Source organism: Bacillus rossius, chromosome 15, assembly GCF_032445375.1.
Source record: "Bacillus rossius redtenbacheri isolate Brsri chromosome 15, Brsri_v3, whole genome shotgun sequence".
Taxonomy (NCBI): domain Eukaryota; kingdom Metazoa; phylum Arthropoda; class Insecta; order Phasmatodea; family Bacillidae; genus Bacillus; species Bacillus rossius.
In genome coordinates, this window is record NC_086342.1 from 44,276,550 (window position 1) to 44,294,001 (window position 17,452).

The 17,452-nt window shown below is 41.2% G+C and overlaps 1 protein-coding gene across 1 annotated transcript in view; it reads right to left on the reverse strand.

Annotated features, from left to right (window-relative positions):
• Positions 1-17,452, reverse strand: part of LOC134539539 (balbiani ring protein 3-like) — a 28,372-nt gene that overhangs the window by 4,479 nt on the left and 6,441 nt on the right. The window contains exons 2-5 of the mRNA XM_063381645.1: positions 15,001-15,085; positions 12,665-12,685; positions 9,848-10,029; positions 5,025-5,135 (exon numbers count right to left, since the gene is read on the reverse strand). Coding sequence (XP_063237715.1) covers positions 5,025-5,135; positions 9,848-10,029; positions 12,665-12,685; positions 15,001-15,085 — 399 coding nt within the window. The remainder of the gene's footprint in view (positions 1-5,024; positions 5,136-9,847; positions 10,030-12,664; positions 12,686-15,000; positions 15,086-17,452) is intronic.

Sequence of the window (17,452 nt, forward strand, 5' to 3'; positions counted from 1 at the left end):
ACGTACACCTGTAGGCTGTGGCAGTCCTGCAAGCACACCCCAACATGCTCATTGCTACCATACACCACTTGCAGAGGCAGCTGTCCTTGTCGTAAACCTGCAGGCTGTGACAGTCCTGCAACACATCACAACATGCTCATTGCTACCTCACACCACTTGCAGAGACAGCTGCCTTTCACGTACACCTGCAGGCTGTGGCAGTCCTGCGAGCACACCCCAACACGCTCATTGCTACCACACACCACTTGCAGAGGCAGCTATCTTTCTCGTACACCTGCAGGCTGTGGCAGTCTGCGAGCACACCCCAACACACTTATTGCTACCACACACCACTTGCAGAGACAGCTGTCTTTCACGTACACCTGCAGGCTGTGGCAGTCCTGCAAGCACACCCCAACATGCTCATTGCTAACTCACACCACTTGCAGAGGCAACTGTCTTTAACGTACACCTTCAGGCTGTGGCAGTCCTGCGAGAACACCCCAACACTCTCATTGCTACCACATGCCACTTGAAGAGGCAGCTATCTTTCACGTACACCTGCAGGCTGTGGCAGTCCTGCAATCACACCCCCTTAACATGCTCATTGCTACCACACACCACTTGCAGAGACAGCTGTCTTTCGTGTACACCTGCAGGCTGTGGCAGTCCTGCGAGCACACCCTAACACGCTCATTGCTACCCCACACCACTTGCAGAGACAGCTGTCTTTCACATACACCTGCAGGCTTGGCAGTCATGCAAGCACACCCCAACACGCTCATTGCTACCACACACCACTTGCAGAGGCAGCTGTCTTTCACGTGCACCTGCAGGCTGTGGCAGTCCTGCAAGCATTCCCCAACACGCTCATTGCTACCACACACCACTTGCAGAGGCTGCTGTCTTTCACGTACACCTGCAGGCTGTGGCAGTCCTGCGAGCACACCCTAACATGCTTATTGCTACCCCACACCACTTGCAGAGACAGCTGTCTTTCACGTACACCTGCAGGCTGTGGCAGTCCTGCGAGCACACCCCAACACGCTCATTGCTACCACACACCACTTGCAGAGGCTGCTGTCTTTCACGTACACCTGCAGGCTGTTGCAGTCCTGCAAGCATACCCCAACACGTACATTGCTACCACACACCACATGCAGAGGCAGCTGTCCTTGTCGTAAACATGCAGGCTGTGACAGTCCTGGAACACATCACAACATGCTCATTGCTACCTCACACCACTTGCAGAGACAGCTGTCTTTCACTTACATCTGCAGGCTGTGGCAGTCCTGCGAGCACACCCCAACACGCTCATTGCTACCACACACCACTTGCAGAGACAGCTGTCTTTCACGTACACCTGCAGGCTGTGGCAGTCCTGCGAGCACACCCCAACACGCTCATTGCTACCACACACCACTTGCAGAGGCAGCTATCTTTCACGTACACCTGCAGGCTGTGGCAGTCCTGCAAGCACACCCTAACATGCTTATTGCTACCCCACACCACTTGCAGAGACAGCTGTCTTTCACGTACACCTGCAGGCTGTGGCAGTCCTGCGAGCACACCCCAACACGCTCATTGCTAAAACACACCCCACTTGCAGAGGCAGCTATCTTTCACGTACACCTGAAGGCTGTGGCAGTCCTGCAAGCACACCCTAACATGCTTATTGCTACCCCACACCACTTGCAGAGACAGCTGTCTTTCACGTACACCTGCAGGCTGTGGCAGTCCTGCGAGCACATCCCAACACGCTCATTGTTACCACACACCACTTGCAGAGACAGCTGTCTTTCACTTACATCTGCAGGCTGTGGCAGTCCTGCGAGCACACCCCAACAGGCTCATTGCTACCACACACCACTTGCAGAGACAGCTGTCTTTCACGTACACCAGCAGGCTGTGGCAGTCCTGCGAGCACACCCCAACACGCTCATTGCTACCACACACCACTTGCAGAGGCAGCTATCTTTCACGTACACCTGCAGGCTGTGGCAGTCCTGCAATCACACCCCCTTTACACGCGCACTGCTACCACAAACCACTTGCAGAGGCTGCTGTCCTTGTCGTAAACCTGCAGGCTGTGGCTTTCCTGCGAGCACACCCCAACAGGCTCATTGCTACCACACACCACTTGCAGAGACAGCTGTCTTTCACGTACACCAGCAGGCTGTGGCAGTCCTGCGAGCACACCCCAACACGTTCATTGCTACCACACACCACTTGCAGAGGCAGCTATCTTTCACGTACACCTGCAGGCTGTGGCAGTCCTGCAATCACACCCCCTTTACACGCGCACTGCTACCACAAACCACTTGCAGAGGCTGCTGTCCTTGTCGTAAACCTGCAGGCTGTGGCTTTCCTGCGAGCACACCCTAACACGCTCATTGCTACCTCACACCACTTGCAGAGACAGCTGTCTTTCACGTACACCTGCAAGCTGTGGCAGTCCTGCGAGCACACCCCAACACGCTCATTGCTACCACATACCACTTGCAGAGACAGCTGTCTTTCACGTACACATGCAGGCTGTGGCAGTCTTGCGAGCACACCCCAACACGCTTTTTGCTACCACACACCACTTGCAGAGGCAGCTGTCTTTCACGTACACCTGCAGGCTGTGGCAATCCTGCGAGCACACCCCAACACGTTCATTGCTACCACACACCACTTGCAGAGGCAGCTGTCTTTCACGTACACCTGCAGGCTGTGGCAGTCCTGCGAGCACACCCAACACGCTCATTGCTACCCCTCACCACTTGCAGAGACAGCTGTCTTTCACGTAAACCTGCAGGCTGTGGCAGTCCTGCGAGCACACCCAACACGCTCATTGCTACCACACACCACTTGCAGAGGCAGCTGTCTTTCACGTACACCTGCAGGCTGTGGCAGTCCTGCGAGCACACCCAACACGCTCATTGCTACCCCACACCACTTGCAGAGACAGCTGTCTTTCATGTAAACCTGCAGGCTGTGGCAGTCCTGCGAGCACACCCAACACGCTCATTGCTACCCCACACCACTTGCAGAGACAGCTGTCTTTCACGTACACCTGCAGGCTGTGGCAGTCCTGCGAGCACACCCAACACACTTATTGCTACCCCACACCACTTGCAGAGGCTGCTGTCTTTCACGTACACCTGCAGGCTGTGGCATTCCTGCGAGCACACCCAACACGCTCATTGCTACCCCTCACCACTTGCAGAGACAGCTGTCTTTCACGTAAACCTGCAGACTGTGGCAGTCCTGCGAGCACACCCAACACGCTCATTGCTACCACACACCACTTGCAGAGACAGCTGTCTTTCACGTACACCTGCAGGCTGTGGCAGTCCTGCGAGCACACCTAACACACTCATTGCTACCCCACACCACTTGCAGAGACAGCTGTCTTTCACGTAAACCTGCAGGCTGTGGCAGTCCTGCGAGCACACCCAACACGCTCATTGCTACCCCACACCACTTGCAGAGACAGCTGTCTTTCACGTACACCTGCAGGCTGTGGCAGTCCTACGACACACCCCAACACGCTCATTGCTACCCCACACCACTTGCAGAGACAGCTGTCTTTCACGTACACCTGCAGGCTGTGGCAATCCTGCGAACACACCCAACACGCTCATTGCTACCCCACACCACTGCAGAGACAGCTGTCTTTCACGTAAACCTGCAGGCTGTGGCAGTCCTGCGAGCACACCCAACACGCTCATTGCTACCCCACACCATTTGCAGAGACAGCTGTCTTTCACGTAAACCTGCAGGCTGTGGCAGTCCTACGAGCACACCCCAACACGCTCATTGCTACCACACACTACTTGCAGAGGCAGCTGTCTTTCACGTACACCTGCAGGCTGTGGCAGTCCTGCGAGCACACCCAACACACTCATTGCTACCCCACACCACTTGCAGAGGCTGCTGTCTTTCACGTACACCTGCAGGCTGTGGCAGTCCTGCGAGCACACCCAACACGCTCATTGCTACCCCACACCCCTTGCAGAGGCTGCTGTCTTTCACGTACACCTGCAGGCTGTGGCAGTCCTGCGAGCACACCCCAACACGCTTATTGCTACCACACACCACTTGCAGAGGCTGCTGTCCTTTCGTACAGCTGAATACTCCTGGCTAAGTAGATGTTCTTTATGGTTAAAATTCGCTGTCAAACAATTATTTACCATATTCCTTTTACCTTCCTTGGAATTTGTAAGAGCACTAGATTGCATATTCTTTTGCAGTCTTAACTATAAACTTTTAATCCTGTTTTAGCCTGTTTGCCACAGAACGTTTGAACCTCACAGCGACGCACTGTAAGGATAAACATATTCCTTTTACATTACGGGCCTGTAAGTTTGCAGTTATTTGTTCAAGGGATATGTTCGTTTACAAAATATATTTGTTTTGAAATTACTTACCTTCCATTCTATTTATAACTATTCACCCCTTAATAAAAGTCAATCTCTTTACAGACTTACATACATGTATACATACAGAATAACACTTGTAGGTAGGTACAGGTAAACATAACACACATGCACTACATTAAAAAGGGGGAGGGGGGTTTTTCTGTAAAGTCGGTTTACCGACGATAATTTTATGTGATAATGTCATAAGAAAACATTGATTAAAATTGCATACTTTTTTTAAATTTTCTAATATTATTTACAGTTTTTGCAAATTTAATTTAAATAATTTGTTTTAATACAATCTCGAACAATTAGTTATAGAAATAAACTGAAATTAAATCAATTTAAATAAATTGTTAATTTAAAATGATGAAATTGGACAAATGAATCAATTTTTTTTTAATTGCTGCTTTTGAAAAGCCCGCCTTAGCATGTTTGATATAATAGAAGATTTTCTCGCACGGTGGTTGGCCGGTTCTTGCACCCTCGGTTCAGGCGGAACGTGGCAATGGAGCATGCTTTTTCGTGCGTGCAGCCGGCGTTCATCGATTTTTAAGACGTTATCACGTCAATATTTAGTTAACATCTACGAAAGAAACCAGGGGCGATATTGTTCACGTGACTGAGGTGTGTTCTCACCTGCTCCTTGACAGCACAGCCGCACTGACATTCCAGGTGCTTCTCCACTGAGACTGTGATGCGCTTCTTCAGCGACACCGTGTTACCGCCAGTGTATTGCGTCATGAACACCTGCGGCAAGGAGGAAACCATGTCACATGTCAAACATACACTTACATTGTTCACATGCACGCCAAAAATAATGTTGATTATTGTTTTATTTATTTATTTCTAGATATATTTTTGTTGTTGCTCTGATGTAATTAGAAATATAAGTGTGCATGGGAATTTTTATTACGTTGACATAGTATTTATTATATATTTATATTTTTCACATTTTAAGATTTTATATACGTATCCAGGATGTGAATAATATGAGTAGGCTAAAAAATGAAACATGACTACCGAAGAGATTGAAGAGATATTATGTTCGTGTTGGATAAGTTTGTTCGTTCATCAAATGCTGTGAAAATAAATAAATCCAAATAGAGATATATTTATGCTTTGTTGACGACTATGTTTTCACCCCTGGTCAATGTCAAATTAAAAAAGAATTTAATATAATTTTTAATAACTCGTATACGCGATTGTTCTGTATAGGAAGGCCCGTGTGAACAAGCAGAGTGGTGCAGGTTGACGTGAGCGTGAGAGATCGTCTGATCCCCAACAACGCTATGGCTTAGTCTCGCAGTATTGCAGTGCATCTTCATCGTCACTATTTCAGGCACTTCGTCTATATATTCCTCTGCAAGTAGGTTCATTTACCAACACAAGTTACATTTACCAACACCTGTAAAGATAATGCCTTTCGAAAAATGATAAGAAAAACATAAATGGTAGAAAGAAAAGGAAGTTATCCATATTGTTACGAATGTGAGCAGGGCCGCGGTGCGCAGGTGCAGAGCTGGCTGGCGGCCCCGCACAGTCAATGACATCACGGGGCCGCCACAACGTGAGTCGTGCCGCGCGCGTCTGGTAGATTACAAGGGTCGTCGCTTCCCCCCCCCCCCCCCCCGTCCATCCCACGTCTCCCCACGCGGTGCTCTGCCTTGGAAACGTTATCGCTGATGCGTGTCACGAGAATTCTGCCGTCGGGTTGGCGTGGGATGACGTGACAGGCCCCAGCCGTGCTCGTCACTTCTAGAAGTGGCGCCTGGGCCTATATAAGCCCAGGACGCCGGCCTCCGAGCAGTAATGAGTTTTCCCGCTGCGGAGTTTCCGGGCGATAGTGCCGCGGGTGCGGCGGATTGGCGAAGTCCCTGGACGAAGGTTCCAGGACGGAGAGTTCAGTGGAGAGTTGAGTTGGAAGTTGATCCGGGCGATAGTGCCGCGGGAGCGGAGGAGTTCCAGTGCAAGTGTCTGAGTGTGAGAGTTCAGGGGCGAGAGAGTCGGCGCGATAGTGTCGCGGGTGTGGCGGAGTTCCTGGGCGAAGCGTCGAGTGGGTCCTGGGCGAAGCGTCGAGTGGAACCTCGGCGAAGGGGAAGTGCGACGGCGGCGGCGGAGTGCAGCGACGGAGGACCACGAGGGGTGCTGCGGCGAGAGTTGCGCCAGAGGTGCGGCCCAGCGAGGTATGCGGTGTGTAAGAACCGAGTGACTGAGGAGTAAACATTTTCAAGTGTAATCGATTATTAGGCATTTTTAGAAGATTATTTTTTAGTGATGTAAATAGTGGCAATCAATAAAACTGTTTAGTAAAATCTTTAATTGGGCTATCCATCTACGAACCCATTAGTTTCCCACGACGATTTATTATTTTTATTTTAATAAATCGTAACAATATTGACTGATATGCCGGTCAAGAAAGCTCACAGAGAAAAAGCAAGAATAATCATAAATGATGTAAAGTCATAAACATGAAGAGGATAAAAAAAATGCAAAACTTAGCTGTTCGAAAGATTCAGAAATCACTACGGATAAACTTTTCAAATATTGATAGGCGAGAAAATTAGGCTTATTGAAGAAAATACAGATATTCAGAACCAGATAAAGAAACTGAAGAATGCTTATGAATATATTGTTTTAGAGCTCACAGTGAGTTAGACGAGGAAGAAGAGTGGGTGCATTGCAATAAGTGTGACAAATTAGGCCCATGCAGATTGTATCCCAGTAGAGGCTCAATTTTTTGTATGCATCAGTGGTAATAGTGACGATGGTACTGACTTGTTGTAAGGACATATTCACGCTGCTGTGTAAAGGCAATATCAAAATATTTTAACAAACATTTTTTAAGTCATATAATTGTATTTTAAGTTTTATGCGCTTTTATTGTACAGATTATTCCCAGTAAATCATTACTATAGTATTTATGCATTATTTTCACAATTCAAAATGAAGTTTAAAATATGTAAACAATCCCCGCGATTCATGTATACATACCCTGCAAGCGGTGGATTTTTACACACCCGACATTAGCTTGTATTTTTGGAATCCACCACTAGAAAAAACATTAAGAAAAATTCGAAACATGTGTATAAACACCCAAGAGACCACTCAATATATATGAACATATTTATGGTAAAAATGATTGGTGGAAACTTGGAATATGTTTATTTTTAGTCGAAATCGGTGTTAATGCGTCATTAACAAATTTAGTTGGTTGTCTGGAAGCAGGTGGGCTGGTAGTTACCTCATACTTGGTTGTCTGGAAGCAGGTGGGCTGGCAGTTACCTCATAGTTGGTTGTCTGGAAGAAGGTGGGCTGGCAGTTACCTTATAGTTGGTTGTCTGGAAGCAGGTGGGCTGGTAGTTACCAGGTATTTTGCTTTAGTGCGAGTGTCAGGCTGTTAGTGTGTATTTAGGTGTGCATGGGCCAGAAGTAATTTTATATATGTTTGTCTGGGTGTAGTTTTCTAGATATGGGTGGATTGGTAGTAACTGACGTTGGAAGCTTGGAAGCAGGTGGTCAGCCAGTAATATTATAGTTGCATATCTGAATGAAGGTGGGGTTGCTGTTACATTGTAGTGTTTGGGTACAGATCGGAAATCAGTTTTACGTAAAGTTTATTTATTTGGAAGAAAGTGGGCTGACAGTTATCATTTGGTTCATCGTTTGGCTATGGTTGGGCTGGCAGTAATTGATGCTCCAGAATTCAGTGGGCTGGTAGTTACCATGTATTAGATTATCTGTGTACGAGTGAGCTGGCAGTTTTTGTATAGTTGATTGTAGGGGTTCAGGTAGACCGACAGTTTAAGAGTAGTATTATGTTTGGGTACGGGTATTCTGGCAGTTATTGTATAGTTAATTGTAGGGGTTGAGATAGACCGACAGTTGAAGTGTAGTTTTTTGTTTGAGTGCGGGTATGCTGGTAGTTATTGTATAGTTAATAAACTTGGCTCATTTATATGACAGTAACTGTGTAATTGATTGTGTGAGTTTAGGTTTACCTTGTACTTGATTGTCTGGTTGCGGGTGTGCTGACAGTTACCGTGTAGTTGATTGTCTGGTTGCGGGTGGGCCGACAGTTACTGTGTAGTTGATTGTCTGGTTGCGGGTGGGCTGGCAGTTACCGTGTAGTTGATTGTCTGGTTGCGGGTGTGCTGACAGTTACCGAGTAGTTAATTGTCTGGTTGCTAGTGGACTGACAGTTACTGTGTAGTTGATTGTCTGGTTGCGGGTGTGCTGACAGCGTGTAGTTGATTGTCTGGTTGCGGGTGGGCTGACAGTTACCGTGTAGTTGATTGTCTGGTTGCAGGTGGGCTGACAGTTACCGTGTAGTTGATTGTCTGGTTGCGGGTGAGCTGACAGTTACTGTGTAGTTGATTGTCTGGTTGCGGGTGGGCTGACAGTTACCGTGTAGTTGATTGTCTGGTTGCGGGTGGGCTGACATTTACTGTGTAGTTGATTTTCTGTGTTCAGTCTGACTGACAGTTAGTGTGTAGTTGATTGTCTGGTTGCAGGGCTGACAGTTACTGTGTAGTTGATTGTCTGGTTGCGGGTGGGCTGACAGTTACCGTGTAGTTGATTGTCTGGTTGCGGGTGAGCTAACAGTTACTGTGTAGTTGATTGTCTGGTTGCGGGTGTGCTGACAGTTACTGTGTAGTTGATTGTCTGGTTGCGGGTGGGCTGACAGTTACCGTGTAGTTGATTGTCTGGTTGCGGGTGAGCTGACAGTTAGCGTGTAGTTGATTGTCTGGTTGCGGGTGAGCTGACAGTTAGCGTGTAGTTGATTGTCTGGTTGCGGGTGGGCTGACAGTTACCGTGTAGTGATTGTCTGGTTGCGGATGGACTGACAGTTACCATGTAGTTGATTGTCTGGTTGCGGGTGGGCTGACAGTTATCGTGTAGTTAATTGTCTGGTTGCGGGTGGGCTGATAGTTACCGTGTAGTTGATTGTCTGGTTGCGGGTGGGCTGACATTTACTGTGTAGTTGATTTTCTGTGTTCAGTCTGACTGACAGTTAGTGTGTAGTTGATTGTCTGGTTGCAGGGCTGACAGTTACTGTGTAGTTGATTGTCTGGTTGCGGGTGGGCTGACAGTTACCGTGTAGTTGATTGTCTGGTTGCGGGTGGGCTGATAGTTACCGTGTAGTTGATTGTCTATTTGCGGGTGGGCTGACAGTTACAGTGTAGTTGATTGTCTGGTTGTGGGTGGGCTGACAGTTACCGTGTATTTGATTGTCTGGTTGCGGGTGGGCTGGCAGTTACCGTGTAGTTGATTGTCTGGTTGCGGGTGTGCTGACAGTTACCGAGTAGTTAATTGTCTGGTTGCTAGTGGACTGACAGTTACTGTGTAGTTGATGGTCTGGTTGCGGGTGTGCTGACAGCGTGTAGTTGATTGTCTGGTTGGGGGTGGGCTGACAGTTACCGTGTAGTTGATTGTCTGGATGCGGGTGGACTGACAGTTACCGTGTAGTTGATTGTCTGGTTGCGGATGGACTGACAAGCGAGCAGCTCCGACGCGCAGCACCCTTCGCAGCGCTCCACCCGCGTGCACGAGGGGAAGTACAGCATGTCTGGCTGCTTCTCTGTCACCAGTGGCACCACCTGCAGCTCCGGCGTGCACACGGCGTTCTTCGGCACCACCGGCGCTGCAAGCACGGCACCACCCGCCATCAGGATGCTCAGTTCCTCTCTGCTTTTACAGTGCAGTGATGACTGGACACCTTTGTATCTCCTTGCAATTCAAAAATGGTTTTTTAATCTTTATTCATTTTTGAATCATTTTTATTGTGATAAATCTCGTCAACAACGATGTCAGTAGATATTAGTATTAAAAATACTAGCGGGTGGAATTGTGGACGAATAATTACTTTCTCTTTTTTATGCTGTGATTTCGGGAAAGAATTTAAATTCATAATCATTATGTTTATACAGGGATCTAAACACGTAGGTATCTTCGCCAATTCTAAGTCCTAATTAACGTTTTGCGATACTATTATGTCTTACCAGTTAAACACACATTTTTCGGGATCACTGAATTTAACTGAAGTGAAGTTAGTTCTCTTTAATTAAGAAAGTCCTTGCCAATAGGTCACACCTTTTCCATTAATATTCCATTTTTCTAGGGATCAAGTTATTTGCCGGCTGTTCTGATTTAAATCAGAGCTTTCTTGCAGTGGCAATGCCAAGTTGAAGAGCATATCTCAGACAATTTTTTTGTATAGTTTCTCCACAGGAGCGATTACAGCTGATTCTCAAGTAACGTTACTCTGTGAACTACAAACGACTAATCACGTGCAATCATCTTAGCATCAGTTCATCACCAACCAGTAGTAGGGAATAAGGGAATCTGGGACAGGAATCAGGCTGTGGATAATGGATGGGTTTAGGGACCACCCACAATATTTAATTTTTTTGGAACATTCCACGAGATTCCTCAAAAATGACTTAAAATTACTCTAATTTACTACATATTTCTGTTTCGAGGGAAAAAAACTTTTCTGGTAAAAACTTCCCCTTTTAATCCACATAAATTTCGATGGCTTAAAAATTCCTTAAATCATTTATGATTCCTTAACAATTTTTAATTCCACTGCTTAGTCTAGATTTTGACATTTGACACTGCAAGGGATACGACACCAAGATTCCATTATTAGCTACATAATTTTTTTACATATTATTAAAAATATACTATTAAAAAGCTTAATAATTTATTTAAATAAATAAGTTGTTGCGTAAGCAAGTTCTGTATACTCGTTTCGATTCACGCGAGGTCAGTTTAATATAATAGATTTATTCCCAAAAACATGAAAACATTATAAACATACTTTTTAAAACCCCCACTTACAACATACATTTTCGAAGTCCTCGGGTAGATTCTCGGGGTATGAAATTTTCGAAATAAACATAACAGTTTTCTACAAAACAATTACACTAATACCAAGAAATATATTATTTCCTCCATTATGACATCATAATAGCCAGCATGATTCCATCATATTTGTTTCCAACTGGTAGATTGTGCTACTAATATATTGGTTTAATTTTAACCGGCAATACTGCAGTAGTAACAATCAAAAGATAGTCATAGTATCCACCATCTTTTCAGCCATCTTGGCCAATATCTTGATAATTTGTATTAGTCTTGGGATTAGTCAGAAATTTTAGTAAAATTGTTTGTAGAAATCTGTTATGTTATTTTTAATTTTTACTAGTATATTTCCTGGGAATCGAACATATGTAGGCTATTAGACAGTTTATATTGTATTATTATAATTTTTTCTGAATAGTTTGGGAATATGTATTAATGTTATATTATATTAACTTCGGCGGTAATTGAACGGAGGTTACCGGACTTGATGTTGTAAACGCTATTTATAAAATTTAAAATATTTCTTTAATAAAACTTTTTATTTATATTTTTTACGTTAAAATAGAATTGTAGTGTCATTATAATTGAGGTGTCGTATTTCAGTGAACATGGGGGCCAGAAATTCATGATCTAGGCTTAGCGGCTTGAATTAATTTTTTTTTTAATGTTTTAAATAGCTTTTAGAACTTTTGAATCCTTCAGAATTGTTCTGATAAAAATGGGAATTTTTTCCCCTGAAAAGGGAATGTTTACCTCGAAATAGACATTTTTATTACTTTTAATTCAATTTCTAGGATTTGTTTTTTTTTTTTTTTTTTTTTGGAAATTTTCCCTAAAAATCCAGAGATTGCAGTAGGTCATTAACTCCATATAAAATCAACAGCCTGAATCCTGTCCCAGACTAACCTTTTCCTTACTACTTATATTCATTTCATCAGAGCTCCATTTTCATCTCGGCATCCTTAATGACATATTGCCAACGAGGCATTAAGCCTTATTTGATTCACTCTTTTAAGTATTTACATCTCTAAAATGTTTAGTTAGTAGGCCTAAGTGTTTCTTGCGATTAAATAAAATCTGTTTTACATTTATGTTTTTTTAACGTCTGAGACTGTTTACAATAAACATGCAGAAAATAAACAATAGTTATTTTATTATTTCTTAAGCTATACTGTTTAACTACAGATATTTTGCATATTAATACTCTGTTGGTTCTTACACACATGAACTTGAACATTTAAGTAACACGATTTTGCATAATTAATGTAATTTTACATTGCTATTATCTGAGTTTTTCTATGTATAATGTATCGCATTAGAATGTCGGTTATATAAAGCCAAAATCATTAGTGGTTTAATGATTATACACGAATTTTTAAATAATTTATAAATTATGAAATTTGAATACTTACCCTCACTGCTGTCAAGTCGATCTGGAATAAAGAAATAATGAATATTATTTATGTTTTAGGAATAGACAACATTTCATTACAGATTAATCATTAAGTAGGTACATGAATTAAAATGTGTTTGTTTAGATTTGTTTTGTTACATGCTTGTGTATTGTGTACATAATGATCTTGCTTTTGCACGTTGGTACGTAAATAAATAAAAATATACGTTTGATTGAATATTTATAGCATTTGACAGAAAATTAGCTTTCTTAATACAGATAACCATAGATTGAATATTTTTGGTCAAATAAAGTGTCAAATTAATAAAAGTACACACTCAATGTATAGATAGCTTATAAAAGGATACATCTTATCAATTACATAATATTTTTATTCAAAATAAAAAACATGCAATTATGAGAAATTAATATTATGTCTCCAGTTTTGAGTCGATCAGAAAACCCAAATATTTATAATAGTATTATTGAAGGTAAATTATGCTACGCAATAACAGCCGGAGGAATGATATCAATTTATGTGGTCCGCTCTTGATTTGGAAGGTTTAAAAGTCTCTGCAGACGAGTTTGAAGGTCACGAAATGTGCATGACAAGAACATGCTTGTGGACTTTCCATGGCCCCCACATTCGATTGCGGGCCCTGGATTAAAAATCGGTGACGCCCCCTACCCTCCTTCCCCGTGCTACATTATAATTGCATGGTTATTTCTTACCTACACTCTTTTCAGGATGTTATTTAATCTGAAAATGCAGGGTATAATAATGATTACTATTTTATAAGTCCACATTAAGCTTTACTTATAAAATATTCAATATTTTTTTATAGTTTGTAAAAAATTATAATAGTTAAACATCACTACATAGTATAAAACAAAGTCGCTTCCCGCTGTCTGTCTGTCCCTATGTATGCTTAGATCTTTAAAACTACGCAACTTATTTTGATGCGGTTTTTTTAATAGATAGAGTGATTCAAGAGGAAGGTTTATATGTATAATACATGCATAATATAGTAGAGAAACACTGATAATTTTATAGCTTTCTAGTTTGAAGTCGTAAATAAACACATTTATTTTGCGCTTACATTGCAAACGCTGGCTGAACCCTACGAGATAGATCGTGTTGTTGATAATTGTTGCTTATCTTTTGTTTTTAGTCGGAGCGAATAGTACTAAGTAAAATATTTTTTATTTAATTATCGATAATCGTAGTTTAAGGTAAGGTATTTAAGTTCAAAAAATAACTGAATAGAATAGGTATCTTTCGTTGTTGATATTTGTTGATTATCTTTTGTTTTTAGTCTATATTTATATTTATAATTAGTATATTCAGTATCAACGTTGCACCCGTGCGAAGCCGGGGCGGGTCGCTAGTTCAGAAATAAACAGGGCCCCAGGGATCCACCGAGCCCCACCCTTGTGGGGACCATGACACACACACACCAACACCAGCGCAGTGTGTGAGTAGCATTGGCCATGTGCATTCACATAGGAGACCATCTTCACCTCTTTCAATAGTTCTCATAGTCCCACACTCTCGACTACTGGTCACTGTACGCTTCAAAGTCTTCACTATTGAACCAAACATTACTTTGCCTACATTCGTGACGTAACCAAGAACCTAGAAAGGCAGTTTTTGTTTAATATATTTTTTTTTAGTTTTATTATATTTGAAAAAAACATTAACGTACTATTTTTTAAGTTCTTTCAAAAACTGTTTTGTTGCATTTGTCATGTTTGAAGCAAGTTCTTATATGTGTTTATAAATGTAAAATATAAGATTGAGTTCAATTTGACAGATTGTAAAATCTCAACGCGAGAAGTGAATTTTTGAAGAGTTCTTAGAAATAAAATTATTAAAGCACACAAAACGAAGTACTTTAAACATATGTATATTCAGGGTTGTCTGTAAAGTCGGTTTACGGACGATAATTTTACGTGATAACATCATAAGAAAACATTGATGAAAAATTGCATCCTTTTTTTAATTTTCAAATATTATTTACAGTTTTTGCAAATTTAATTTGAATAATTTGTTTAAATATAATCACGAACAATAAGTTATAGAAATAAACTGAAATCAAATCAATGTCAATAAATTGTTAATTTGAAATGATGAAATTGGAAAAATAAATCAACATTTTTAAATGGCTGCTTTTAAAATGCCCGCCTTAACCTGTTTGATATTATAGAATATCGTCTCACACGGTGGTTGGCCGGTTCTTGCACGCTAGGCTCAGGCGGAACATGACAATGAGTCATGCTTTTTCGTGCGTGCAGCCGGCGTTCATCGATTTATAAGACGTTATCACGTCAAAATATTAGTTTTCTTCAACTTACTCTCCAGAATAACTTCATCCATGTATGCATTAAAACCAGACAGGTCCTCCACTTCGCTCATGCGAAGCAGCAGGCTGAGAGGAATCTGCAACAATCAGTGGTTTCGAAATTATTTTCGTCACCAGAGACAACTTATAGGTACTCAAACTCGGCACCGTAGCAATTAAGTTAATTGATTCGATTATTGGATCCACTTTTGCATCCGTTGTGTGGCTGACGTGGCGTGTTATTTGCATACAAACTCCAAGTATTCATTTGCGATGAGTGTAATTTGTACTACACATACTTATATTGCAAATTCACTTTCAGTATTATATACTTTATTTACTAAAAAAAATTACAAAATACAAACTACAAACGACCAATCACGTGCTATCATCGTAGCATCAGTAGTCCTGTTGTCACCAACCAGTAGTAGGGAATCTGGGACAGGAATCAGGCTGTGGATTATGGATGGGTTTAATGACCGCCCGCAATCTTTTATTTTTTTGGGAAATTTCCACAATATTCCTCAAAAATGACTTAAAATTACCATACGTTACTATATATTTATCTGTTTATTTATTTTAATTCTCATTTATTTTAAAACACAAAAAAAATAATCAGAATGTTTTATTATCTAATGTCCAAGCATGATAGCGAAGAAAATAAAATGCAGTGAGTTAAGGGATAAAATCGCGCGTGTTTATCTTACAAATGACACATGTATGCCAAAACGTAGCTGCTAAGATGCGCATTAAATTACTGGTTTAAATAAAATAATATATATTTTTAAAAAATATATTAAAAATAATATAAATATACATAATTCATATTACATTTATTATTTTATTTAGTAATTCTATGGTTTATAAATAAGAAAACATTGCAAACAGGTAGGACTTTTATTCCACACAAAATGTTACTTCAAACACACATAAAACATATTGGTATCCTCTTAGAAATCACTTTTGGTTTGGGGGGTACCCGAAGATAATGATGAACGTAAGGAAAATTTCTAAGCTTTGTTGATAAAATAAAAAATTAAAATCCAGAATTTTCGAATAAATTGCTAGTTTTACAAGAACACTGCTAAGTTATTTTATCTTGACGAATCGTTCTTTTATGTAAACTATAAAATCAATATTACTGTTTATATATTTCTCAAAGTAAATGTTCCGTCGGGTAGCGGCTTCAAACTTGGCCTTGAGACTTAAGGCGTTCAGTGTTACAATTTATTTTTGTTTTAATGGGTTATTTAACGTGCATTTTAAAGGTAATTTTTTCTAGGTTGCAGATTGATGTCGATTAAAATGAGACCAAACGGTGTATGAACAGATGAATGCCTTTCGGACTCTTTGTCATCTATGTATTTGAAATCGGAAGTCCAAATAATCCAGATAAGGTGTGTAAGTTTGTGCAAAATGTCGATTTTGTATGATTATAAATCATACTGAATACCTTACTTACCGCTTTATTAGCTTTGAAGATGTGATCTATTTAATACAACTAAATTTACGCTATATTAACCCCATTGAAGTCGAAAACCGATAAAAAATATTCTAGAAATTCATTATGTAAGTTATTATTGCTGAGTTTATTTCCCCCTTTCCTCCTTGGCTTGATTTGCAAAGATACGATTTTCTGGTAAAACTTAACTTTCACTCTTTCTAGCCCCATCGAATTAAAATTTCTTTATATATATATATATATATATATATATATATATATATATATATATATATATACGTAATTCACTATGTAAATTATTTGTGCTAAGTTTATAACCTCTCTCTTCGTACTTCCGAAGATATAGTTTATCACTTTACAAACTAACTTACCCCATTTGCAGTCTAATATCAAGAAAATATAAAACTTTCAAAGTAACTCGGTATACAGATTGAGCACAAATGATCTGTAAACTTTCATAAAATCATAAAACTAATCGGTGTAGCCGATTTGCCCTACAACGGTTTTCAGTCAATAGCAAATCTCTGAAAACATTTTTTTTTTCACGATTACAGTGACGCCATATGCGCTCATCGAGGTGGTGTAATCAACTGCCACTGTGATCCGCCGTCTCACATCCGGCCAAGATGGCGGCAGAGGTGGCGCGAACACTCAGTCTTCGACGTAACCCACAGAGAGAAGTCGCGTGGGGTTAAGCCGGGTGAACGAATGTTTTAGTTACATAAATACTTATATGCCCCCTTTTGTTTAACCCATTTTTCAGTGTATCTAAAGAAAAAATGCAGTTTAACGAATTATATGTTATTCGTGCTCATTTTCTAACCCTTACACTGATTTGCTTTGAAGATATGGTTTATTTATGCTAAAACCAAACTTACTCCACCATCCCTTAGCGGTCTTATTTCTGAAAAAGAAAAAAAAATACAATAAGTAAATTTATATGTATGGTATTTACTCCTATTTTAATACCTCTAGTTCTAGTAAATTCTGAAGTATTACATTT